The 24840-nt window shown below is 44.4% G+C and overlaps 1 protein-coding gene across 1 annotated transcript in view; it reads right to left on the bottom strand.

Moving 5' to 3' along the window:
• KDR (kinase insert domain receptor) overlaps nt 1–7492 on the bottom strand; it is a 30790-nt gene extending 23298 nt beyond the window's left edge. The window contains exons 1-9 of the mRNA XM_075150560.1: nt 7441–7492; nt 6082–6172; nt 5394–5590; nt 4099–4223; nt 3608–3776; nt 2273–2412; nt 1906–2074; nt 417–528; nt 160–323 (exon numbers count right to left, since the gene is read on the bottom strand). Coding sequence (XP_075006661.1) covers nt 160–323; nt 417–528; nt 1906–2074; nt 2273–2412; nt 3608–3776; nt 4099–4223; nt 5394–5590; nt 6082–6172; nt 7441–7492 — 1219 coding nt within the window. The remainder of the gene's footprint in view (nt 1–159; nt 324–416; nt 529–1905; nt 2075–2272; nt 2413–3607; nt 3777–4098; nt 4224–5393; nt 5591–6081; nt 6173–7440) is intronic.
• Between the last annotated feature and the right edge of the window lie 17348 nt (nt 7493–24840).

Genomic DNA, 24840 nt, shown 5'->3' on the forward strand with positions numbered 1-24840 from the left:
AACGGGCCACCTCTGTCCTGCCAGGGCTCAGGTTCAAGTGCTCTCCTCCTGGCCACCACCCCCACTTAAATCTTCATAGCTCTGGGATGAATTTAATCTTAAGAATGGTGATACGCCACATGCACACGTGAAGGAAAGGTACCCCTGTACGCCACTTACCGTTCACAAGCAGGGTAAACGTATGTCTCTTCTGCATCTTGTTAGTAGGGTTTGTAAGGACAACAGTGTAATTCCCAGCGTCCTTTTCAGTTGCTTCAGTGATCACTAATGTGTAGCCAAGTTTAACTGTATGATTTGCATTGATGGCTTTTCCATTTTTGTACCTGAAGAAAATATAGAGCACTTTGAATCCTTTAGAGATTTACCTTGACTAAGAATAGCTCAGTTTTTCAAACACATTGTGTCCCGATTCTTACCATTTCACCTCTGGTGGAGGATATCCTTTAAACTTGACAGGAATTTTGACTGTATCACCTAACCTTGTCTCGACCACATTCTCCATTCTCTCCAGGTGAATAAAAGGACTTTCTGCAAAAAATTAAACTAAATTGTCTTTCCACATAGACAAAAGCATAAGTGGTCTCTGTTTGGGTTAGCACTTAACAGCAGATGACAAATAGAGGCCAGTGACAGGACGCCACTGGTAAAGCACAGTTGGCTCCAAAATGGAGAGAGCTGGTGGCCTCTGGACCCACCGTGAAAACCCAGTCCTTTCCCTTGCACAGAGGAGCGGACCAGTTCCCCCACCGGGGAGCTCTGGAAAGCAGAGACAAGACTCAGCTCTCTGCCAACTGTCAGACCTATATACATACATAAATAAATAAATATCATAAAACTGGCTTGATCTACTCATTCCAGGAAATAATAGTATCCAAAATTACAATGTGATAAAGTTAGATACTTTCAGCCTCTTCTCCAGTATGTATTTGAACCGTTGCAGTCACAGAATACTTGGAAATTATTTACATTACTTGTTATAAGTTATAAACTTGCATTCAGACTAAGACAGCGATTAGCCTTTTGGCTAAGATTTAGAATGGTATCAACTTAATATCTGGTACACTCACTATAGCACATGATCTGGTTTTGGCTCCTGAAGAGAAATATAAAGAACCCAGGATAAAATTGAGTCTATCTGTCTCGAATCACTGTGCCACATATAAGTTTGAATGTTTAAAAAAAAGAAAAAGAGCCATTAATATTCAGGCCCCTGAAATCAGACCTCGGGAAAACCAGTCTCCTTGAAAATATAAAACCCTTTGTCTGACTCAGTGATTAAAAATGGGCCATTCTCATGCTGGCAATTTTTTTCTAGAAGTAAGCCAGCAGAGCCACTGGGGCTATGCCCAAGAGGGGCTTGAGAAAAGACTGTAGGATGTGGCCTCGTACTTATCTATGCACTTAGCCAAAGTTATTTCCTTTGCATCATTTCCGTACAACCAAAAATCCATTTGATTCATCTATTCATAATGTAAAAGCTGAAAGTTTTATTTTCGTAGCTTCATTCATGCCGACCCAGACTCTTGTCCCACAGAGCCACCAGAATCTAGCGGAAGTTCACCTGGAGTGAGAACAGGCAACCCTTATAAAAAGTCATCTACACAAATTCAGCTTTACCTCAAGGAGGTCAGTGCAGAAGAGGACCAGAGGCTTACCTCAGTTTATTTTACTGGCCATTTTCCTATGGGATTCTACAGCTTTCAGTAACATACAGAATCCTTTAAAATCCTATCATTCGCTAAGCCTGTGGTATAAAAATAATCCTATAGTGGGTGCAGGAGAAATACTGTAGCTGCAGTTTGGTTCATTTCTGTCATTTGATTCATCACTGAGATGCCTCCTGCATCCCAGTAATCAATCCCAAATCTGAAGCAACCAACAAAACTGAAGTGGAAGATGCCATACCGTGGATAATGAAGTAACTGCTGTTTTTCATGTTCATACGGCCACTGGATGCCGCACAAGTATATCGACCTTTGTCGCTTAAGGACACACTGTCGATGGTAAGGGTGCTTACAAACTTCTTTACTTCTCCCACAGTGGTTTTTAAATCCCTTATGGTTGCACGTTTTTCCTGTAATAGATAAAAGACAGAGGTGTTTGGGAATTTTGTTGTTATTCCTCCTGTCACACTTTGCACACTTGTATATACTAGCAATTTCTTTGTATATACTTTGCAATTTCTTTGTCAATATTATAAAGAGGGGAGTGACATTATAACTAAATCAAATTTCCTTGCGATGTTGGCACCTTTAAGTTATTACGGATTTACCTTGACGGAAGGGTAGTCCCATTTAAAATCAATTCCTACATTCAGCTCCGTTCTTACGGTGCAATTGAGAACAAGTTTTTCTCCCACTGCCAGCTCTACTTGGTAGTGCGGGTTCATCGTCAGGTCATAAATTCGGTATCCTAGAGGAAGAAAAAGGCACACACAAAACATGGGGGTAAGAAGAGGTTTCTTTACAGCACTCAGCACCAAATTTCCCAGGCGAATTCACCGAAACTCCCACCGAAACCCCAGCTACAAAGAGGCCCCTCGATGCCCCAGTGCAGCATGATAACGGGCGTACAAAGGAGGCTGGAGGGAAGGGATATGCCTGCTCTGAGCGTTTCCCATCTGAGAGTCGCGTCAGACACGGCGCAGCAGGCTTGCCCTTGATCAGAGCCCCCCCGGCGGTGGGAGCAGGCGGGAGACGGTGACCCACACAGTTCCTCTGCCTTACCTTCGTCTTACCCTTGTGAGACCTGAAACTAAAGCAGATACATCCCCACCCCCAGCAATAAATGGGGGTTAAGAATGACAGTCTGGCATTGGTGCAATAAAATATTTAAAATATTCCAAACCAGAATATTCTGAATGCAGAAATTCTGCAGAAATTCTGAATTTGCTCCAAATCAGCGTGAAGACTGATGAATTTGGTGGAGAAGCAAGAGCCTGCTGCACAGAGTAAAGGGTGGAGGGCTGCTATGTCTTCCTGCCAAGCAAGGCGAGACTGCCTTGGTGCCAACCGGCCACTTGAAGTGGCCGTTGTGTCGTCAGAGTCAAAAGAGAAATAGCTGCAGTTTCAGCTCAGGCTTGAGCCTCCACATGTTATTTCTGGGTTTTGATGAAAAACTGACAAAATATACCAGGATAAACCCCTGTCAGAGTCAGGACATAGGTCTGAAGGAGACAAGACAACCTAGCTCCTAGTGCGACCTTCAGATCCCCCATTCCCTTGATACTCCCTCAGAGCAATTCCCTCCCATCTGCTGCTGATGGATGCCTGCCTCTAGTTCCTTTCAACTATGACTTGGATCCTGGATAAGTGAATAAAGTATAGAATAGACTGATTTTAGGAAAAAGGCTTGCATTGTCAGGAAAAAAAATAAAAATCCCCGGCATCTATGTAACACTAAAAATAGAAGCACTTATCCCAGTGATCAACCAGAAAGAACACAATACATTGCATTTAAAAGAAAAGTAATACATATCACAACATTCATTCTGCATTATCTGCATTGTCAGTATTGAATAACCTAGAGTCCAACCAAATGTAATTGGTTCAATATGTTGTAGCGAGCAAAATAACATTGGCTATAGAGAAAAAAAACTTTGGCTTACCCAAAACTGCGACTATGTATATCACAGACTGATAGCTTTCATCATCTATTTTAGCTTCACAGAAGACCATGCCCGCATAGTTGATTAAATGACTGGGTATAGTGAAGCCTTTTTTATTATTCCACGAAATTGATTTACCATCAGGAACAAATATCTTTTCTGGATATTTCTGTTTGAAATATTGATAAAATACATAGTCAGATTTCAAAAACCAAACAACCCTGAATTTTCAAGTCCAACATTTTCATAACTGCAGCGTCCCAGTTTTAACATCCTAGCTCAAGCAATCTCCCTTTCATAGGCCATCACTCCGCACTCTGAGAGCACAGGATCGTGGGCGAGTACAGTTAGAGCGCTCACCTTGTAATCACAGGCTGTAAAATTCCCAAGGATGGAAAGAAGTTTTTAGGAAACATATTTATACTTCAGGCCATGTATTTATGTCACAGTGATTTCAACTCTTATAATAATAACTGGGTTTTTTTCCTTACCGCATGTAGAGATACATTAAGATTTGATACGGTTCCAAGGCACGGCACTACCACAGTTTTATTCTTAGTGATGTATACAATGCCAAGCTGATCACTAACTGAAGTCACAAATGGAGATCTGTAATCTAGAAGAATATTCAATTGGTAAATGGATATTATTTGTCACGTGATTACAGAGGAAACTTTTCCTTTTGTTCTTTTTTTGTTCTTTCCCTGTCTATTTCTTCTCAAATCAGTTTTAGTCTTTTCTATGTGGTAAAACACTTAAAGATGAGACTAAATAGGGGGGACATATTTTTACAGACCCCCTCCCTAGCTTTACAATATCATTATTCTCAAAACAGCTATCAGCAGCAGCGCACACATTGGAGAATAGCTTCCTGCCACCGCAGTCTTTGTGCCGACAAAGATCTGATTTACCCTAGTGTGACTTTCCTTGTATAAGTATTACAGGAAATATCAGTTAAAAGTACTGACATGCTACATCAGCTCCCCCAATGGCAGCATCGTTTTCAAAGTCAGACCAAAAAAAATGTAAGTTCGTGATCTTATAAAACAAGCTTAACCCATATATAAAATAACATCCCATTTTTCAAAATTGTAACTATAAGTTAACAATAAAAAGGAAACCGGGCGCACCAGAAAATGGACATCAAGCCATCAGTGCAAAAAGGCAGATGCCCCAATAAGTGCGCTCACTTAAGCTGAGTGTGTAACTGGAGGCTTTGCAGTGTCTGCGAGGCTCAGCTGCATTCCTACCAATACAACCGACAGCCTGAGTTTGAAAACTTAGCTCTTAAAGTCTAAATAGATTTCACCATTACAGTCAGCAAATGTATGGAAGTTTATGTTTTGGGTTTTTTTTCCTTAATGGTATCAGATAGTGCAAATTGTAAAAGGGATCAGATCTGTCATTGTTAATAAATACACAATCTCTGTAATCCTCCCTCGTATGAAACTCCTGCTGAGGTCAGTAATAGCTCTTCATTCATGAGGACAGGCACAGAGCGCAGTGGAGGTATGTATGCTAAGTTCGGGGTGGAGGCGAATAGCAGACCAAGTATGCATACGACAGGTCAGTTCAAAATTACAGGTACAAAGGCTTTTCTATTGATGGCAACTAGCATACTGGCATGTAATTACTCAACATGAAAACAAGAAAAATAACAGTTTCACAGGATCAAAAATTCTAGTATTACGACATTTTAATGATAAAACCGTTTTGAGATACTTGATATCCCTTTTTTCTCTTGAGGCTAGGAGAAGAGTCACCTAAGAACTGTGTAAGCACTTACCTTGAACGTAGACATAAATGGTTGTAGCTGCCTGGTTGTCCCTGTAAAGGCACCTGTAGTCCCCTGTGTCATTGCCGATGACTTTGAGGAGAATAAGTGTCTTGCAGTAAGGGCCATCGCTGCAGTCTGTCACAGAGATACGCTTCTCAGCACTGCTCTGGTTGCTTGGCCAGGACCACTCCAGTGGCCTCTGGCCGCTGGGAAAGCAAACGTTAGAGGAGCATGAGCGTGCCATTAGCACCAGTACTGATGCCAAGGTGGCGAACCCCAGCCCCACTAAGTCGCTACGGCTATGGAGAGAAACGAGCATCAAGTCACATAGGATAAATTCACATAAATCGACCTGCTGTTAATACCTACAAGGAAGCTACCTGAGATTTACGTTCTGCTGAATCTAAGTGACACAGCACCCAAAAGAGAGAGTCAAGAGCGTGGCTCACCAGCGGGCTCCACAAGGACCAGCTGACGCTTCCTCCTCCCAGACACCCTGCGCTTCCCAGCTCTCCCTTCTGCAACCCTTTAAGATCGTTCTACAGTCTGCCAGGGAAAAGCGAAGCAGGGGGCACAAAGGGAGTGGGGAGAAACAAGAGGGATGACGGGAGAGAGGCTGAATCACCTGCAATTCTGTACAAAAACTCACTACATAAATTACCCCCATCAAAATCATGCTGGACAGATTTGTCCTTACCTGCAAGTAATATTTAGAGTGTCATTTGCAGTTATTGTGAGCACATCTTTTTGGATGCTAAGAGTTGGCTGATCCAGAGAAATAAATAAACCTGCGAAAAAATGTATAAAAACCCTCAAATCAATGCAATAAACAAAGTAAATGCTACTCAATCAGAAAACCCTCATATACGGCGATAGGCAGTATGTTTTAAGCTGACACTTTCACATCACCTACTTAGCAGTGAAGGGTAAATCATGACTTTTCACACATCCCAGAAAGTTCAAAAACTCTGTCATAACAGGAAGCAAAGGCAGATGGTCAGGAGCTAGCTGCAGAGCACTACAATTCAGCCAGCCAGGGTGGAGTTCCTGTTTTCTTGCGTTGCCAACTTCAAGGTCTAACAAGAGGATGTGGAACATTGAAACGAAGTGAACCTTCATCTGATGATCTCACTCTCTGGGGAAAGGGATTACCAAACTTTCTTATAATAAATCGAATATACTTGTGTTCTTCGAGACTGCTGATCAATGAATTACGTGAAAAAACTCTTTTACACAGTTTATCACAAATTTGAGATCCCATTAATTTATTTTGTCCCATGATTTTCTAAGGTTACCTCTTTCCTCCGAAACAGTTAGGCAAAAATCTATTTCTACCAGACTTTATTCACGCGAGGGGTTGCATTGCACCCACCGCTCGTGACGGCTGCGACCTGGGTGCCAGTGCTTGCTCTGAGGCAACAGCCCAGCTTGCACAACATTTGCGAGGACCACAGGGAGAGATTTTCAGCCCGCCCTGGCTGCTCCCATCACCGTCAGGAACGCCGCCTCACCAGGGCGAGCCAGCAGCCCCGACCGGGACAGCTCAGCCAGCTACGATGGGCAACAAGAAAGCGAGGCCAGACCGGGACCTTCCCTATTTCCCTAGTATTTCCCCACGCTCTAATCGCTGGCATCCCGAGCAGGTTCTTCGCTGATGACGGGTTTCCCGCCTTTGGCTCCAGGGACATTTTGCTCTCGGAAACGAGGGCTGATGCTGGAGCCAAACGAGTAGGACACTACGCCATGGCAGGCAGCCCTCTCTGACGGGCCAGCACCGGCCGGCCAGGCAGGAGAGGGCAGGAGGACAGGAGAGGAGAGGACGGGACAGGAGAGGACAGCAAGCCCGCAGCGCTGGGCGCCCCGTCCCACCCTTGGGCTCTCACTGCCTCACCCACTCTACCAGCCCTGACAACCCCACGGGAAACCTGCACCCGCGCCGTTCCCGGCACCCGATCATCCCCGCGACCCCTCTCCTCGGGGCCCCGTGGGGCTGCCGGACCCCGGCAGCTCCCAGACAGGCCGGACCCGGGGTAGCCGGGGCTCCCCGAGGACTTACCGGGAGCCAGGCACAGCAGGACCGCCAGCAGCCGCGCCGCGCCGAGCTCCATCCCGCGGCCGCCGGGCGCTGCGGGGCGCGAAACGAACCCTCTGCCCGACAGTGCCGTCGGGGCAGCAGCCGAGCCGAGCCGAGCCGAGCCGAGCCGAGTCGAGCCGAGCCGAGCCGAGCCGAGCCGAGCCGCGCCGCGCCGCGCCGAGCCGCACCGCACGGCGGGGATGCGGGATCCTGGCGAGCAGCACCGCCCCTCTTGTGCCTGGGGGCGGGGCTTGTCGCCGCGGCCCCGCCCACCCCGCCGCGGCCCCGCCCCCTCGGCCCCGCCCCAGGGCCCCGCGGCGGAGCCCGGCGGGGATGCTCAGGCGTGGAGCGGGGCGCCGGGAGCTCTCCCCTGCCCAGCGGCAGGAGTGGCCGTCAGCACTGAAATTCAACGTCGCCAGGCTCTTCGTTGCGCGTGTTTGGGGTTTCTTAAAATCCCCTGAACAGACCCCCAAAGACCAACCCTATGGGGCACATGCAGTGAGGCGCAGCCATCTTCCTGCTGGCAGCGACTTCATCCAACCAGGTTTGAAGCGTCTGGCGGTATCAGTGCTGCGTTCACAATGTGGGAGTCCCCAAATCATGTAGCATGTACCCACTAGCCTAACTGGCCGCATCACGTCTAATCGGACCCAACAGCTGCCTGCGAGAGCCACCCTTCCCACCCCATCCCGCTCTCTGCAGGGTGCTACCGCAATAATCATTCTCCTCTCCCACCAAAGGTTTGATTTTTGCCAAAAAGGAACCCCCAACTAGTAATGTACCTTTTAATTAAAATTATTAACTGGTGACTGTTGAAAGAGAAGTTTGTGAGATAGTCCGTTGGGGAATATAAACACGTGGTTATTAATGTTTTATCCATACACATGACTATAAAGGCTCTGGGGGAAATAAATACATCTGTGTAGATAGATACATAGATAAATAGGTAGATAATCAGGTAAATAGAAACACATAGCTATGTACATAACTATGCATGCATATACATACATGTACTCCTACATGCTACATTCTTCTCTTTTCCTGCAAATCTGCATGTGAGCTTACCCACAAATGACTAAGTTAATGAAGGAGTGATTTTATTTTGCATGCTATGCAATTCCAGCTGTTTTACTGTACTGGGGGATGAGTGTAATTTCCTTTGAAATTACACCCCTGTTGCTCACAGAAAGATATGGGGAGTGGGAGAAGCCAAATTTCTATGCTGATTTTTCCCAGAGATCCAATAAAACCCATGAAAAGTCAAAGAACACTCATGTCGTTCAAGAGGCAGCAAGTCAGCACCGTGCAAATAAAATGTGTTCTTGCTATTCTTATAAGCTCTTAAACCAGAAAATTGGTAGCCCTCATTAATATTCTCACCTCCATCGTACCACAGGGCAGGTCATTGGTATTTCTAAGTGATTTTGGGAACTCTGGCAGTGATTACTAAACAACTGACCCTTGCTGAGATTAGGCTGCACATAGGATTTATGTAGGAGTGATAAAAACCTAGTGAAAACCAAGGTAACCTACTGCTAAAGAGCCAGTTTTGATAACTTTATTTGTAGTGATGCTGGTTTAGTTGGGTTTGACTACAACAAGCAAAATTTTGATAGGGGATGGATGACCTGCGAGAACTGTTTGCCTCCAAAGCAGTTTAGCTAGTCACCAAAGCAAATTAAATTATAGGGGTAAATTGAAGAATGTTCACGTGAAAGTATTATAGGATCCATAAAATACAGTAGAATCACTGGCAGCTCACTTTAGTTCTTTCTGCACTCCTATGTGAGCTTCCAGAAATGCAGTCTGTAGAAAACCTGCCACTATATTAACAAGTGCTTTTATGAAATTTAGTCAGATGATGTGCAACTACAGCTTCCTGCAATTCCATTTATGCTCTGTTTTCATGCACAGTTGTATTAAGATAGTGGTTTGGAAGGGGGAAGTTCGTTTCATTGTTGAAAATTGTTTTGGTGCCTGAGCTTTATGGGAACAAATACCCACTGTTTGCCCTAAGCATATCTAAGCAGACAGATGAATGCTACCCTTCCCCAGGCCCTTCAGCGTTTGCCATGTCCCCTGCCTCCTTCTCCCCTGCAGTGTCCTGAGGAAGGGAAGGGGAGGAAAGGGAAGGAGGGGGGCTGACCCCTCAAACACACAAACCTCCTGGCTGGTCAGTGCACACACCGAACTGAGCAGCCAGCAGTGAGGAGCTTGCATGTTGTGAATGTTGGGCATCTGGAGGGAAGTGCACATTTCGAAAGCACAAAGTGTTTCTATCTCCCTGAGTAACCCCACTGAGATCTCAGTTTTATACTGTGCTTCCTAAATGGGACACAAGCCTTCAGTACTTTGCCTGGTGGTCAGTATAATCTTGTTAACTAGAATAATGCTGGAGGAACTGCTGCTTCACTGTATGAATTGCCATCCCTATAGCACCAAGACATTTGTGATATCAATGAGCAAACTAGAAGATAACTTCTTTACACTACAGATACTTGAGTGGGGCTCCAACCTTGTAAACATTTAAGCACAAGAATAACTTTACTCTGGAGAGTCATTCTACAGATGCAGGGCTTTTCATGTGAATCAAATTACTTACCTACATGGGGTTTGTTGGACTAATCCTCTAGTAAGATCAAGTGAAAACTATAGACAAGAATCACTGGAAATGGTGGGTGTCTGCGGAAAGCAAGAGCTAGAAAAGGTGTGAAGTGACTTTACCGACATAGGGTGTGTGGTATTATATGTGCTTTGCTACACTGATTTTTCTATTTTGAGCTTTGATGGGGCTTTCTCAAGTGGGTTGTCACTGAAAGATGCCATGGGGAACCTCTGAGAGAAAAATCGACCTGAACACATAAGAAAGACAGTCACCTAAAGTCCAAGTGAAAGATTCATCTAAATACACTGCCACCGTGATAGCTATGGGACAACACATGTCTGCTTACAAAACCAAAACCCCAGTGATTCAAGTGATGACAGTTTTCTTATCCAGCCTTTTAGGCCATAACCTCTGCACAGCCTTTGTGCCATCCTTCAGACTTGTAGAGTGTCTAGTATAGCCCAGCTTGCACCAGATACTATCAGTGTTGAACCATGGGGAGAGAAGCCAAATATATTCACGTTATTGAGTGAGTAGAGGGTGGGATTTCCTCCCTCCTCAGAGAGTTTCAATCTGGGAAACTTCCCAGGATCCTGAAAATAACATGAAATGGCTTCTAAGGCTAGAAGTCATCCCATCCTCCATCTCAGCACCCTCACTTGCTTTAAATGACAGGCAATCCTGTCAAGACATTTCAAATCTGACCTAGTTCAGAAAAGTCTGCCCCTGCCTTGTCCAGACAACACCAGTAAAGAAATGGGGGGCTGCAAGGAGCTCCATGAACGTTCAGCCCTCCTGCCACACTGAGCAGATCTCAGCCCAGTGTGCAACCAGGCCTGGAGATTTGCAGGAGGGCTGGCGGCTGGCAGCTAACAGATGGGATGCGATCAGACCACATGCATCACTCCATGTTTCATCAAATCAATTCCCTGCTCACACAGCATCTCCCAGAGCCCCTCGGAGAGCAGCTCCTATCCTGAAGTCAGTGTGTTTCTAGTCCCTGGGGTTATTTTCCTCCTTCCCTGCAGCCTCTTTCTGCCATAGCCCCTGTGCAGGGGATACTCTGTGTCCGTGGATGGTCTCTGGGAACAGTCTTTGCGACGGGAGGGGGCACGAAGTCTCGCCTTGGCCAAACAGGGCCAACAAGCTTTTGTTTATGCATCTGCTTCTCTGGTAGCCAAAAGCTCATTAAAAACAAGACACAAAGAAGCATCAGAGGAAATGGACAACCCCCCTCCCCTCTTCTCCCCGACCTGTCACGACTCCCCCAGGCTCGCCGGCTCCGTCAGTGCCTCCCAGGCAGCCCAGCCGAGGAGCCCAGCCAGAGCAACTGCGGCCGCAGGAGCAGACAGGCTGCCTTTTGTTTGCTTAATTAGTCAAATAACAACCTGGGGGGAGATAAGGGCTGGCACTGGGAACACAGATTATGTTCTTCCTTGCTCATGTAGCTCAATAAGTTTGCAAGTGGTCAACATCCCCTGCAGAACACATCTGGGACACAGCAGCCAGCAGCCAGACCTGTGTGCCACATCTGGGGCTGCAAGCACCTCAGCATCTAAGGCACGGGTGGAGGCAGGTTGTGGCTGTGGGTAGCAGCCCTGAGAGCTCTCAGAGGAAGCTAAGAAACTAAGAGATTGGCTTAAGGAGCTGGTTTAACACTGTTTGTACACAGTTGTATTAATAATTAAGTCACCATCCCTGGAAGTATTTAAAAGACGTGTAGATGAGGCACTTAGGGACATGGTTTAGTGGGCATGGTGTGTTGGGTTGGTGGTTGGACTCAATGATCTTAGAGGTCTTTTCCAACCTTAATGATTCTATGAATATGCAATCAGCCTAGCATGGAAGATACCTTCAGCCCTGGCTACACTGCAGATTGCACTGTTGCAACAACTTGCACCCTTGCAACAATCACTGGAGCCAGGCAGTATGGCCTTACTGTGGCTTTCATCAGGCATGCTTCACTAGTACGCTGCTATACCTTGCTAAGGGAGACACGGAAGCACATTCAAGATGCTGCTACAAGAAGAAAATGAGAAGGCATCCATTTAATATTGAATGCCATCACTTTTCATATAAACCACATGCAAAAGCAGGAATACATTTAGCATGACACATACTCCATGCGTAGGGTCCAGAAAATGTGTTGGTTTGCAGGTGGCATTGCAAAGGACAAAATCTACTGCGCCAGCTAGAAATGAAATAACAACTGTCCCAGGTGAGAACAGGCATGGAAGTAGGAATGAGAAAGCATAAACTCATTTTCAGACAGAGTTGCCTAAAGGTAGAGATTTGAATGACCCTATTTTCAGAGTATGCCAAAAATGCTGAGACCTTTGGGGGAATCTGTGAATATGTCACTTGTATTTGGCTACGTCCAGCTATAAACAGGTGTGAGTTCGGCACGTGTGGACATCCCCAAAGCGGCTTTATTCTAGCTCGGCCGGATGCTGATGGTAACAAAACTGGAGAAGCAGGTTCATTGCTGTCAAGGCCCAGACTAGTCTAACTTGCCTTGGATACGTCTCTCCACTCCTAGGCACCTAATTATGGTTGGAGGCACATGGAATTTTAGGGACACACCTTTGAAAAATACAATTTCTTTCATTGTTTATTTGCTTGCCCCCATCATGTCCTAAAACTCTGTATAACGGCTCATGCCAGGACAACCGGGTCCCACGCACCCTCCATTCAAGGAGCTGTTCATTTTTTCCCCACCAAGCTGGTTTTCCCCACCAAACCCTTTGTGGGGCAAGGGCTTTGTCGGGAAGAAACAAATGCCTTTACTTGTTTATGTGGCTGAAGTCTCTGGAAATTTCTCTCCCGCTTGCAGCAGGAAGCAGCTCTGAAGCATCACTTTCTGAGCAGGAAGCAGAGGGTAATTCAGTGTCTGGGGCCCTGGACGTGTGGTCAGTCAGCTTAATGGATGGGCAACTGGTGACAGGGACAAGCTACAGATTCTTACACAGAAGTAAGTGACATGCAATATTTTTTTCCTTTTTTTTTTTTTTTTTTTTTTCCTTTTTCCTTTTTTTTGGAGGGGGCTCAAAGTTGATAGACTGTGAAAAAAGTCTCAAAGCCTAGGTTGACAAAACTGCTGGAGAAGGACAAAATCTTTTTTTTCAAGAGTTCACTGGTGCAGCATGCTCTCATTGCATCCCCTCCCGTGAAGAGATTTGCATCTCACAAGACTACCCTCACCTCCATGATGCAGGAATGGAAAGCAGCATCTTCAGTCGCTTTGTCCACACAGCTGTGTTTTTATGCCGATTCCTTTAATATTTGCTGAAGGAGAAGGAGAACAAGGGAGCAAGCATCACATTATTCACAAAGAGGGTCCTGGAGGAGAGACCTGGATTCTGGCCGTCGCGCCTGCAAATATTGAAGGATTTTGTTCGATGTGGAACTGCGCCATCAGGAAACCTGAAATGCCCTTCCTCTACAGCGTGGTGCCTAAGGCTTTCTACTGACCTGAAGCCAGGCCTCCCACAGGTGAATTTCCACGGTGGTGGACGTCTAACTGCTTGGGAAACAGTCTGCTAAAAATATGTTACTGCTTTGTCATGAAATAAAGAAAAATTATGAAGGTATCTGACAGGGAGCCAGCCTATCTAACGTACTCTTACAAGAAGTCATTGCGTTAGGAGTAGAAGCAATGCACTCCAGCTCCCAGGGGTTTCCCCCATGTTGCATAAGGAATAATCTCCAACAGAAGTTTTTTGGGTTGTTCGTAGCACGGACTGCCACGGAGGTGCCTTGGTGTCTCTAAGGATTTTATCATGTTGCAGCCTTTCACTGGTGAGGGCTCTAATGAGATGTCTCTCCTACATCCTACCACTTCTTAAATGAAATATATATGGACTTAATATCTTAGAGATATTTGACCACTGTCATGTTTGCTTGAAACTGGCAGAAGGGTTAAAAAATTATGAGTCAAGTAGACAGAAAAAATAAAGAGAGAAACATAAATCGTGATTAGGTTAAGTCCTATTTCCCTAGGAAATCAGCCTAAAATTTAAAGGTCACACCAACTGAAAAAAACTGCCAGCACTTCACAGGACAGGATTAGAAGTTGAAACTGGAGGCAACTCAAAGGAGAGCAAAGCGCTCTCAGAAATGGTGAAAACCCAGCCTACGAGGAAAAGCTGAAAGATTTGAGACTGTTCAATCTAGAAGAAGAGCAGATCAGGCAGACGGGTGTGATAACAGCCTTCCACTGGGGAAAGGCTGGAGGTCCCTGATCAATTATCCTCATAGCCACCAAGGGTAAGAGAGGAAATAATCAGTCTAATTTTCTGGACAGGAGATTTATCTCAGATAATATGGAACATTTTCTCACTTTCAGGGCAGTTAAGCACTGAATAAGATTGTCTGGGGAGTCTGGGACTGGCATCAATTGAGGTGTTTAAGATCGGGTCTGACAGATCTCTGTCAGGGATGAAATTTAATTCTGGTTTACAGTAGAAGTAGGTATTAGATAGTCTTCTCAGGTTTATTCAAGTCCCATGTATTCATGATTGATAGGAATATAGTTTGTGGTTTCCTGTTCTTTAATAAAACAGCCCAAAAATGAAGCACTTCTTTATTGGGTCAAGTGTAACATTTCATGCAGCCTACAACATTTCAGGATTTCTTTTCAGCTGGGAGAACTAATATCATCAGTCTGAGCTGATACCTCTTCTACTTCTTTTTTTTGGAAGGTATCTTGGAGTGAGTGGATTTGTTGTCATTTTTTTTGTGTCCAGGAACTAAACTGAAAAAATCCCACCAACCTGCAAACTATTATTCACACAGCCCTAGTTCCAGCTAGGAACTCCTGGGAGAGACCTCAGGGCACAAGTTGATGGGGACTTCTGAAATGTGTCAATAGTTGCCAAAGTACAAGCAGCGCTTTATAGTTTGGTTTGAAATGATGTAAAACGTCTTTCCAAAATCAGTGCAAATAGCAGTTTACAGTGCATGTGTCGATAGCGCGTGACTTCTTTCTCAACTAATGCTTGCCAGCCCATTTAAACAGCATTTGGGGAAATGTCCAAAGTGGTTCCTTCCAGGTAATTCATTTTCTTTGAAAATCTTTTCACAGCCAGGAGAACTGGATGGTCTTGTGGGACATAATGTAGAGTCCCCATGATGTAGGGACATAAGAACATAAAGAACTGTGAGATCCAGAAAAGGGCACAGCAAGGGCTGCTACAGACACAGGAGGGATCTCCCTCACTCTACCTTTCTAAAGGCTTTTTGGGGTACTGGCACACCTGGCTTTCACAGTCCCTCTGAAGAACTATTTTTATCTCAGCAGTGAGGAAGCCTTGTTTCAAGTATAGTACAGAAATTTATTTGCGCAGATGATATCTTAAATACGATTAATCACTTCAAAGTTGTAATACACAAGTTGATTTTTAACACCCATGTCCCAAAAGCCTTTTTCTTACGAAATATAAAAGTTCATCACAACTAATTGTCTATTTGCCTGTTAATCTTTTCCCTTGTTTTACTTCATCCCCACTTTTATGAGACATTGGCCATCATTTGTCCCAAAGAAAAGAACTGTTCCACTAGTGGCAAGTTCTGCTTCTGTTCACACTTCCCTTCCAGGACACAAATTAATCAGGTTTGAAAAGGAACAGGGAGAATGTCTCAGATTATTTGTTGATCAAATTCCTCTATTTATAAGGGTGCAAATCAACTTTCTGCAGGCTGGGGAAGCAGACTACCTCAGTTCTTGCAAACAGAGTCTTCACCCCAAAACCAGAAACCCTAACCCAAAACTCTGTTTTCTACATATTTTGCCACTGCGAACAAGCTGACTGATTGATTACACTTCGTTTTTTAACACCAAGCAGAAACATCGGAGCAAATATCATGCCGCCTTCCCGCTCTTTTCTGCTGTGGCTGTAGCTAATTGAATCCTCTGAACATTTAGTAGCTGATGTGCAGCGGTGCAGCTCCCAGAAGAAAAGCATCAACAGGAAAGAAAAGGAAGTGACCAGACACTGCATTCCCCACTGAGTTTGTCGCGCCAGAGGTTGCCACCAACCAAAGGTTAAAAAATACATTCCACTTTGTTTTCTGGAGGGGGACGCCCGAACAAGCTGTGCACAAAATTCATAGAATCATCATTAAGGCCAAAAGGAAATATTAGGACATGTAGTCTGACCTTCGAAAACTGCAGGCAGTACAGGGAAGCCCACTGGAACACCATTCTTCATTATTTAAGTGCAAATGCTGTTGGAAGAGGACTATTTACCAGCAGCTTGAGCCTGACTGAAGTTAGAGCCAGACAGTGAATAGTTTGTGAAGGGCTCAGAGCCTGCATGTTATCCAGGAGGATTTTAGGATCATATATAATTGCAACCTGAGCACTGTGTTGAGATTATTCTAAGACGACAAACAATAACTGTACACTTATATATATGGGGGCTATAATATATACATATACCTGTATGTGTGTATATATATCTCTCTGTACCTGTGGGAGGTCAGGAATATTTCTGAAATTCTACTATTAAAGCATTTGTTAACTACATGGTAAACATAGCTGATAAGCATTTTGAAATTATTTCATTTCACTGAATTTCTGGCTCAGTGCTTGCAAGAATTGCATTACCATCCCCATCCTTTCGGTTGTGGGAGTAAAAAAGGTGACCCTTCCCTGTAACACTCATAGCAAGCAATGAGGAAGAACTGACACTCCTTTCCTCCTGCCCAGACTCAGAGGGAGCTGGTTAAGGCTAACAAGGCCAAGGAAGGTCTAAGGAAAGCCCAGACCCTTGGGAGGGGCTGAAGGGTTTCCTAGAGACCCATCCTGCAGCCAAGGGAGCAGCCTGGGAGAGCGGCCAGCTCTGTTCCTTTCCATCCTCGGGGTCACATTTTCCAGCCAAGCCCTGGATACAAAACACTGCAGACCAGGAAAACTGATACACAGGAGGCCACGTGGTGGAGCGCTGCCAGGCTGTCCTCCGGGGTGTTGCTTTCTCTGCAGAGGTTATGCTTCAGCGGTAGCATTTCCAGCTGAGACTAGCAGAGTAGTGCTGGGCAATGGAGAAGAGGCAAGACAGAGAATTGCGAGTCCAAGAATTACATAGTGCAAGCTACACAGATTCAAAAGTAGATAGGGATGCCAAATCTCCAGGCTTATATTGGTAGGAAGGACTTTCTCCTGAAGCCACAGCTATCGCTACAGGAAATGAGTGGTGCAAGCAACCGTTTAGGGTGAAAACCTTGTAGGATTCTCATAGACCTCAGATTATCTGTTTTTGGACTTTTGTCCATAAAATGCCACAGGACAAGAGTCAGCAGGAATTCTTCATAAGTCTGAAATTAGACTCTTTATTGCAGGAAATACTGTGCCAGCACTGAAGCATTGGCACCATACGCCTCCTTATTCTTTGACATCTGCTGACTGTCGTGTGCCAAGAAAAAGGTAACTGAGCACTTCAAGGAAGGAAGACATTGAGCTCAGGGTCACTGATACCTGCCAACAAGACTTATTTTATTTTAGATGACTTAGAAATACAGGAGTATTTGTTTTATAAAGAGTGAGAATCTAAGCATAGAATTGCCATTTCTAAATTCTTAAAAATCACAGTAAATCCTTTTTTTTTAACCCAGAAAATGTAGCAGCTGGAGCCAGTGAAGAACAAGTATCTCTAACATCCACAGATGTACGAACATTCACTACGTTGAATAATCCTCTCTGTCTCCTCATTCCTTTCCCTCTGACTCATCCATAATGCCATTTACTTTATTCACACAATTTAAGTGCGGATTTGCTACCCTCTTGTCATCATTTCAGTCACTAGATCTTTTTTTCGCGTGAACCTGTGAAAATATTTTGATTGAACTGGTGCAAAAATATTTCAGGCAAACCCAAGATATGGATGTCAAAATATGCTAGGAGAATAACACACCTACTAATATATAATAACATTATCCAGTTATTAAAGGAAGCAAGTAGGAAAATATAGGTATATGGTTTCTAGCTAGTAGGGAAAAAAAAATGACAGGTCCTGATTAAAAGCTGTTAAAGGACTTTGCATTCTGCTTCACTTCCTTAATCCATTTGACCTACTGAGCGCGGCCCCAGCCAGCCAGGAGAGCACAGATAAGTAGGGAGGTTTACCACACTCGCCTGGTGCAGTCAGCGAAAGTCACTTTCTGTAGCCTCTAGCCTTCCTCTTGGATATGCATGTCATCAGGAAAACGGAGTCCGCCTCACTACTTTCTCTTCCGCCCCTTTAGCTCCACATGTTTCCTGACCCTTGGCTCCTCTGCTGAGCAGGCTTGCCACCTGCACACCGGCTCTGCTAGCACCGCCACATCCTGTACCTTCCCCGTGGCCAGGGTTGGTTATTTTCATCGGCCCGTATGATAGCTGTGTGATGGGAATGTATTTGGGTTCAAACCATCCTTGCGATTGGAAAACAAAGCAGTGTTTCCACTGCGATGTGCAGCAGGGATAGCTGAACAGTATAAAAGGAACCAAAAAACACGTAGCATCGCGCTTGCTGCCTCTTTGGGCAGGATGATGAATGCCTCATGAGGATGGGGACCTTGGCCTTTGCAAAACGGCACAGAGCGGTGACAGTACATGTGGAAAAGCAGAGCTCCATTTCTCCAAATGTTTATGTTCTCTTCTTCCAAGGGAGACGCTACCGTGAGTGCCAGAAAAACGTCATTTGCACTTTCTCCAATATTCCCAATCCCCTTTTTTTCCCCCAATTTTTTTTCTCTGGTAATTTTTCCAGGATAAGCATCTCTTCTTATGAGATGCTTCTGAGAAAGCAGAAGAGAATAGCTGCAGCTGGAGGTGAGCAGGGGATATCATCAAGGAGGTAGTTTAACAGAGAAATAAACCAGCCTAAAAAGGCAGAGCCAGGAGGAGAAATGTATCTGTCCCCAAATGTTCAGGCTTGGAAGAAAAAAATGTCTCTTCAGTCCCGTTGGAGTTCAACATGATCTTTTTCTTACCTTTATCGATCCAAGTCAGGGGATGGCTGCTATCCTGGTGCTACAGCAAATGAAATTACTGCCCATTTGCTGTTGTTCAGGGTGCACCATCGAAGGACAGTGACTGAGCAGTAGAGACGGGTCCTCCCAGATGAGTCCCCAGTGCTGTGTTCCCCAAGAGGACAAGGCAGGCCAAGGAGTAGCACAACACCCTCTGGCTGCACGGTGACTTTGGAAAGCCCCAGGAGCCCAGAACATATTAATGAGGGCTTCACTACAAAATGCTCCTTTGTCTAGAAATAGTTACTAACTTCAGCCCCTCCAACCCTATCACCAAGGCACTAGGACTAGGACGCCATCTCTTTCGATGCTGAGAGCATCTTCTGTGTACTTGGGGCTACATGTGGACAAAATGAGTTTCATAAATGAAGCAACTGAACTCAGAAGGAATCCAAATTGAGCATCAAGAATGTTTTCAAATCAAAGATCATTCCGTGTCTCTTTTGGGTCAGATGGGAATGGGGAACTTCTAACCAAACCTCACCGCTCTGAGAAATCCTACTGCTCACAGCTGGATCTCTCCCCTAGGCAGGACTGGAAGTGGTCTAAACTTGCCGTTTCTTCCATGCGCAGTTCAAACTGGGAAACAAACAAAATAGCTCAACCTCTTGGGAGAGATTTCCACACTTATGGCGCTTTAGCCTGTTGTCCTAAGGAAATAAACATCACATTGTTTGTCCATCTGTAAGTCTCACTCTCCTTACGAGCTTTTGAATTCATTGGCCAATTTCTGTTGAAGTTGAAAGGGGGTTAGAAATAGCACAGATAATTATGTTTGTGGAAACTGGCGGCTAAACAGAGAAGAAAGACTCAGTTCACTATCCCTCTAGGGAACAGGTAATCTCTTTGACAGCAGCCAGATAGCTAAAGGCCATACACATATCAGCCTGCTAGTCAACTTGTTCCTAGCTTGTGACTGCCCTCAGCACAGGTACAGCTCCAGCCCAGTGGGCATGGAAATGGGCATGGAAATAGGCATGGGAGCTGGGGTCACGCTGCAGGGACTGCTGAGAGGACACAAGTCCATGGGAAACAAAGCTCTGCTAGTTCTGCTGCTCAAAAACCCGCTGTGTTAATGCATTACTATGTTCAGATGTACTTCAGGTGCCAAACGCCAAAGCGCCTTGGATTTATTTATCGCACGTCGTAGCCAAATGAAAGGCCAGTGCCTTCCAAAAAGAAACGACAGTGCTTCCAAGGATCTACGCTTCTGTCAGTCCAGTTCTGACCTCCTTTGCACTGATGCAGACTGGAAAACTCTGCATGAACATCCTTCACTGGTTAATGTTAGCGTGTCTAAAATGCCACTTAAAACTAACTCCCCCTGAGAGTGCCAAAAGACACAGAAAAAATCCCCAACATTTCTCATAGACTTATTCTGCTGTATAATCCCTTTGACAGTACCCAAATTCAGTAACCCTTAATTTCTCTGAAGTCGATAATGAATTTGGCTCAGTGTGATGAAAGAAGAAATGCCAAGTAATTCCTCATCTGAAATATGATCTTCTGGTTGCAGTGTCTAGAGTCCTCACACAGACACTTCCACCAACTAGTAAAAAGAATTTCACCCTTGAGCTGATGTCAGATCTATTTTCTTAAAAACAACAGTCAGTGTTACATGTGAGAAAGGACCTATGCTAAGAAGGACACTGACTTTCATCTATCCTGAAGTGTTTGCACAGCCTGTAGAAATCTGTTGGTTTTATAAAAAGAGAAATCACAACTTTTTAAGTTGTGTTCTCAGGGCAGGAACACATATTTGGAATTCAGCTACAATTGGTTTGAATATATGGTAAGGTTATTTCCGCCCGTGGAGTTAATCTAGTTTTCTTCAGTATGAACAGGTTAGATTTCATTCTTAATGGTTGACTTTCATCAAGTATCTACCTGAAGTCATTACTTTTATTAATTGGAGTAGAGAAGGATTTAATCCTCCACCGTAAGCGTGGTGGGGTTTTTGTGCCATCAGAACAGAGAGATAATTTTCTTCCAAGTGGACATCAACACCCAGTGATAGACAGGTGAGTTTCTGATACAGGAGAATCCTTGTCTCAAATTTTGGAGGTGATATTTGGGGACAGTCTTAACCTGGAACAGATTTACTTTGGGACATTACATGGCACAATGGCAAATCAGGCAGCTCCACACTTTAGCCATCCCACTGAAGGTTTTTACAAAAAAATCTTCCAGGGGTAGATGAAACCATCCCTATCTTTAATTCACTCGCTGCGATCATCTTTAGTGGTAGCGATATGGCACTTTGGAAATGCAGCCTTTAAGCCTCGGAGAAACTGTAACTGCGTGAGGAAGAGCTTTCATCTTGGTGTCAGACACCAGGGAAGGCTCTGCAAAATGAACTTTTATGAAGGCTGGAAATCTCTGGGTTTGGTACGTTAACTTCAGTGGTAGAAAAATGCTCTAGTTGTGAGAGAGAATGTTATAGCGGGAAAATAACACAGTATCTGAACAGTTAGACAACCTTCTGAACACGTTAGTGAGAAAAAAATCTCATGATAAAAGTCTTACAGGCACGGAAATTTTTCCTTCTCTGAAACTCTTCTCAAAATGCCATTTGTCAATCAAGAGGTCACGTTCTCTAAATATTTAGGTTTTTCATAGGTTCAGTTAGAGCCTGACAGTCATAATCCAGTGTTAGCAATTACAGTTTTGAATTACCATTAAGCAGAAAGGGCATAAAACCCGAGCCACCCACTTCTTGGATATGTGAGTTGACTACTGTATTATATACAAAATGGGCTACCGTGGGTGGCCTTTCCAAAAATAAAGGCTCTATAGTCATATAACAGCCCAGTGAAGCCAGCATTCTTCACTTTGCGTAGTTTCTGAATCGCAGTGGAGGAGAAGGGTAGGGAGCTGCTGAAGCCAGCATCACGCCGGCTATGGAGGCAGCACAACAAGCAGGTCTGATTTCCAGGTCCAACAGGGACCTCCAAACCAGCTCAGATGCTGGACTGGGATGGTTGATCAGTGGAAGTTCTTTTAAATCTTCCGATGGAGAGTCCACGTAAATCCTGTCTGAGATGAACAAGTCCTTTTTGTGCTTCTGGTCCTTTGATGCACAAAGGATTTAAAGAGCAGCTGTGTATTTATTTTACAACGCATTCAGCGTGTATACTTTTGAATGATAAGATGGTTTATCTGTAGTTCGCTTAATCTTTTCCTGTCATTCATGGAGATTAAGCACCATTTTCATTGTAAACATTCTCTCTGCTCCCCTCATGATTCCCTAAGGATACACCAGTTCAGATATCCCTTCAAATAATGAACAGGCAAGGGCTAATAAATATTTCACACATAAAAGGAATCTTGTAGCAAAAAGCTCTGATAGCCCCCTTGATTATGGGGGGTATTTTCATTTGATTTTTACTTCTTGAATCCTTTCTTAAAACTCAGAGTCGAACATGGATTTCCAGTGAAAGTGGCAAGCACACCCAGACCTAGATAAAATAAAATGACGGAAAATAAACTGCCAGGAAGCAGAGCTCTTATTTTGTATGCAGTTCCACCCCATCCCACTTCCTATAGTGTGTTTTAAAGAAGGGGCTGCTCTATATCCCAGCTCAGCAAAGATTACTATACATTTTTCCATTATCATCTAAAGCACACTGCGCTTTCAAGACTAAAGATTAAGTAAGGGGAAAGTGAAAACATAATTTATGGTGAAATTTCTGAATTTATCAACTCTGAGTAAAAGTAAAGAAAGAAAAATCCAGGAAAGCTCCATAATTTTCCCTCAGCTGGATTTTCATTAAGAGTTGCCAGTCTATCGCATTTCTGGTCATCAGAGAGCAATTAATTAGTAAGGCATAATGTAAGTTAAAGCATCTCAAGGCTCTAAAGTGGAACTAGATTTGCAGAAAAAATCAGGCTCTTCACAGATAATCCAGTGCACTGCACAACTGTACCCGCTAAATTTTGTGGACCAGTTACACACCTTTGGGGCTCGATTCTTTTGATGGTGAAACAAGCTGAAATCTTGCCTTTGATTTCAATGATCCTATACATTCCTAATGCTCCGTCTAGGCAGAAATTACGCACAAAGCTTTGGTATTTTTTTCCCCCATTTTGAAGTTATTCCTTCCTTTATTTGTCTACTGCCCAAGTACTCACTACTCAGTACTCACTGAGAAAAAAACATTAGAGGAAGCTGTATAAGTCTAAACATCTAATTCCTTTTTAACAAGTTTCTTTCAGTACCTTTACTTGGGGGAAATAAGTCCACAGGTATCCAAAATTTTTTGCATAGTCTCTCGTTTTAAAAGAAATGCGAATGGTTAAGAAAACAGGGAAATGGTGGTTTTTCTTTGAAAGAAGGTCTGATTCACGGGCTGGAGAAACTCGTGATTTCTGTCACCCGTTTCTCAGAAGCTGCTGCTTTTGCTGAAGGACATCTCACCGGCTCTGGTGACAGCTTTTGAATCCTCATGGTTTACAATCCAGCAAAATAAAATATTTCAGAATGAGTGCCTATTTTGTGAAAAGACTATAAACTGCAATGGTTCGGTAAGGGCAAGAGCCTTTGGGAAAGGAGAAGACTGAACAGATAGGGACCTGGACACCTGAATCCATCATGTCTCACCAGGTATGTATCCTGCTCCTGAGGTCTTTCACAACATGGACTTAGCCAGAGACCTTCCAGCCATGTGGTAGTCACATCCAGATAAACACCTCTAGAGGAAGATTAAGCATCACCGGGGACATAAGCGGTTTTGGAGCTTCCCCTTCCACTTTCTTATATGTTACTGATACCAGGTCATGGTCACCATTTGCTAACAAAAAATACTCAATGATCAGTCACTGCCAACATGGGCACAAGACCTCTGCATTCACTCAGAGGTGTGCTGCTGATGCCATGGCTTGGTCCTCATCTTCCTTGTGTGTAATAAGTGCCACTGTGCTGCCTGCCATCGAAAGGAAACTGCAAATGAGTATGAAATTATGTCTTTTGGCAGCTAAACAGATTTTTGACCACGTAGCTGTAGTAATAGCCAAATCTGCTAGATGGTCAGCTTTCAAAATCTTGTCCTTGAATCATTCACCATGACATACATGTACTGACATTAATGGAACAACATTGGTTGAGGACTTCTGTTTTACTAGTAGTATTCATGTCAGCTGGACATAGAAGCTTTTACGTACATTACCCACAAACAGCAGCAGGTTCAAGTCCTGATGTTGTGGCTTCACAAGTGGGGTGAGCTGAGACTGCTTCTGAGAAAGATGGTCCCAGCCTCTCCCCCAGCCTCAGCCATGCATCCCTGTGGCTTTCTTAGGGCTAGCATTAGTGCTACAGCCCTGGAGGAAACACAGCTCCCTCCCACCCTTAACACTGATCTCCCCAGTCCTGATTTTAGGGCTAGTCTGACCACCACTGGTCCAGCTGATGGCTCAGACATGGCCTCTAAAAATGAAGTTGAATATTTCACCTATTCCAGCGTGATCCAGGCTGCACTGAAAGGGATGAATCCCTTCCTACACCCCCAGGCATAAGTGGTCATTGCTTCTCTCTACAGCCATAATCACACAGTTAGAGTAGAGTTGGTCCATTGAGCTCATCTGGCAGAAAACAAACCCACTTCCAAGAAACAGTTTTCCATCAGATCAGCTCAATGGACCAACACAACCCATAATCATGCAATTGCTAGAGGGTAGGGGATGCATGATAAAACTGGGAAGCAGAGATCACCCCCTTGTTGGCAGTGAGCAGTTAGGTCGGATTTGGTAAATCATGTAATTGCACCATAATG

The sequence above is a fragment of the Calonectris borealis genome, chromosome 4 (genome assembly GCF_964195595.1).
Source record: "Calonectris borealis chromosome 4, bCalBor7.hap1.2, whole genome shotgun sequence".
Classification (NCBI taxonomy): Eukaryota; Metazoa; Chordata; class Aves; order Procellariiformes; family Procellariidae; genus Calonectris; species Calonectris borealis.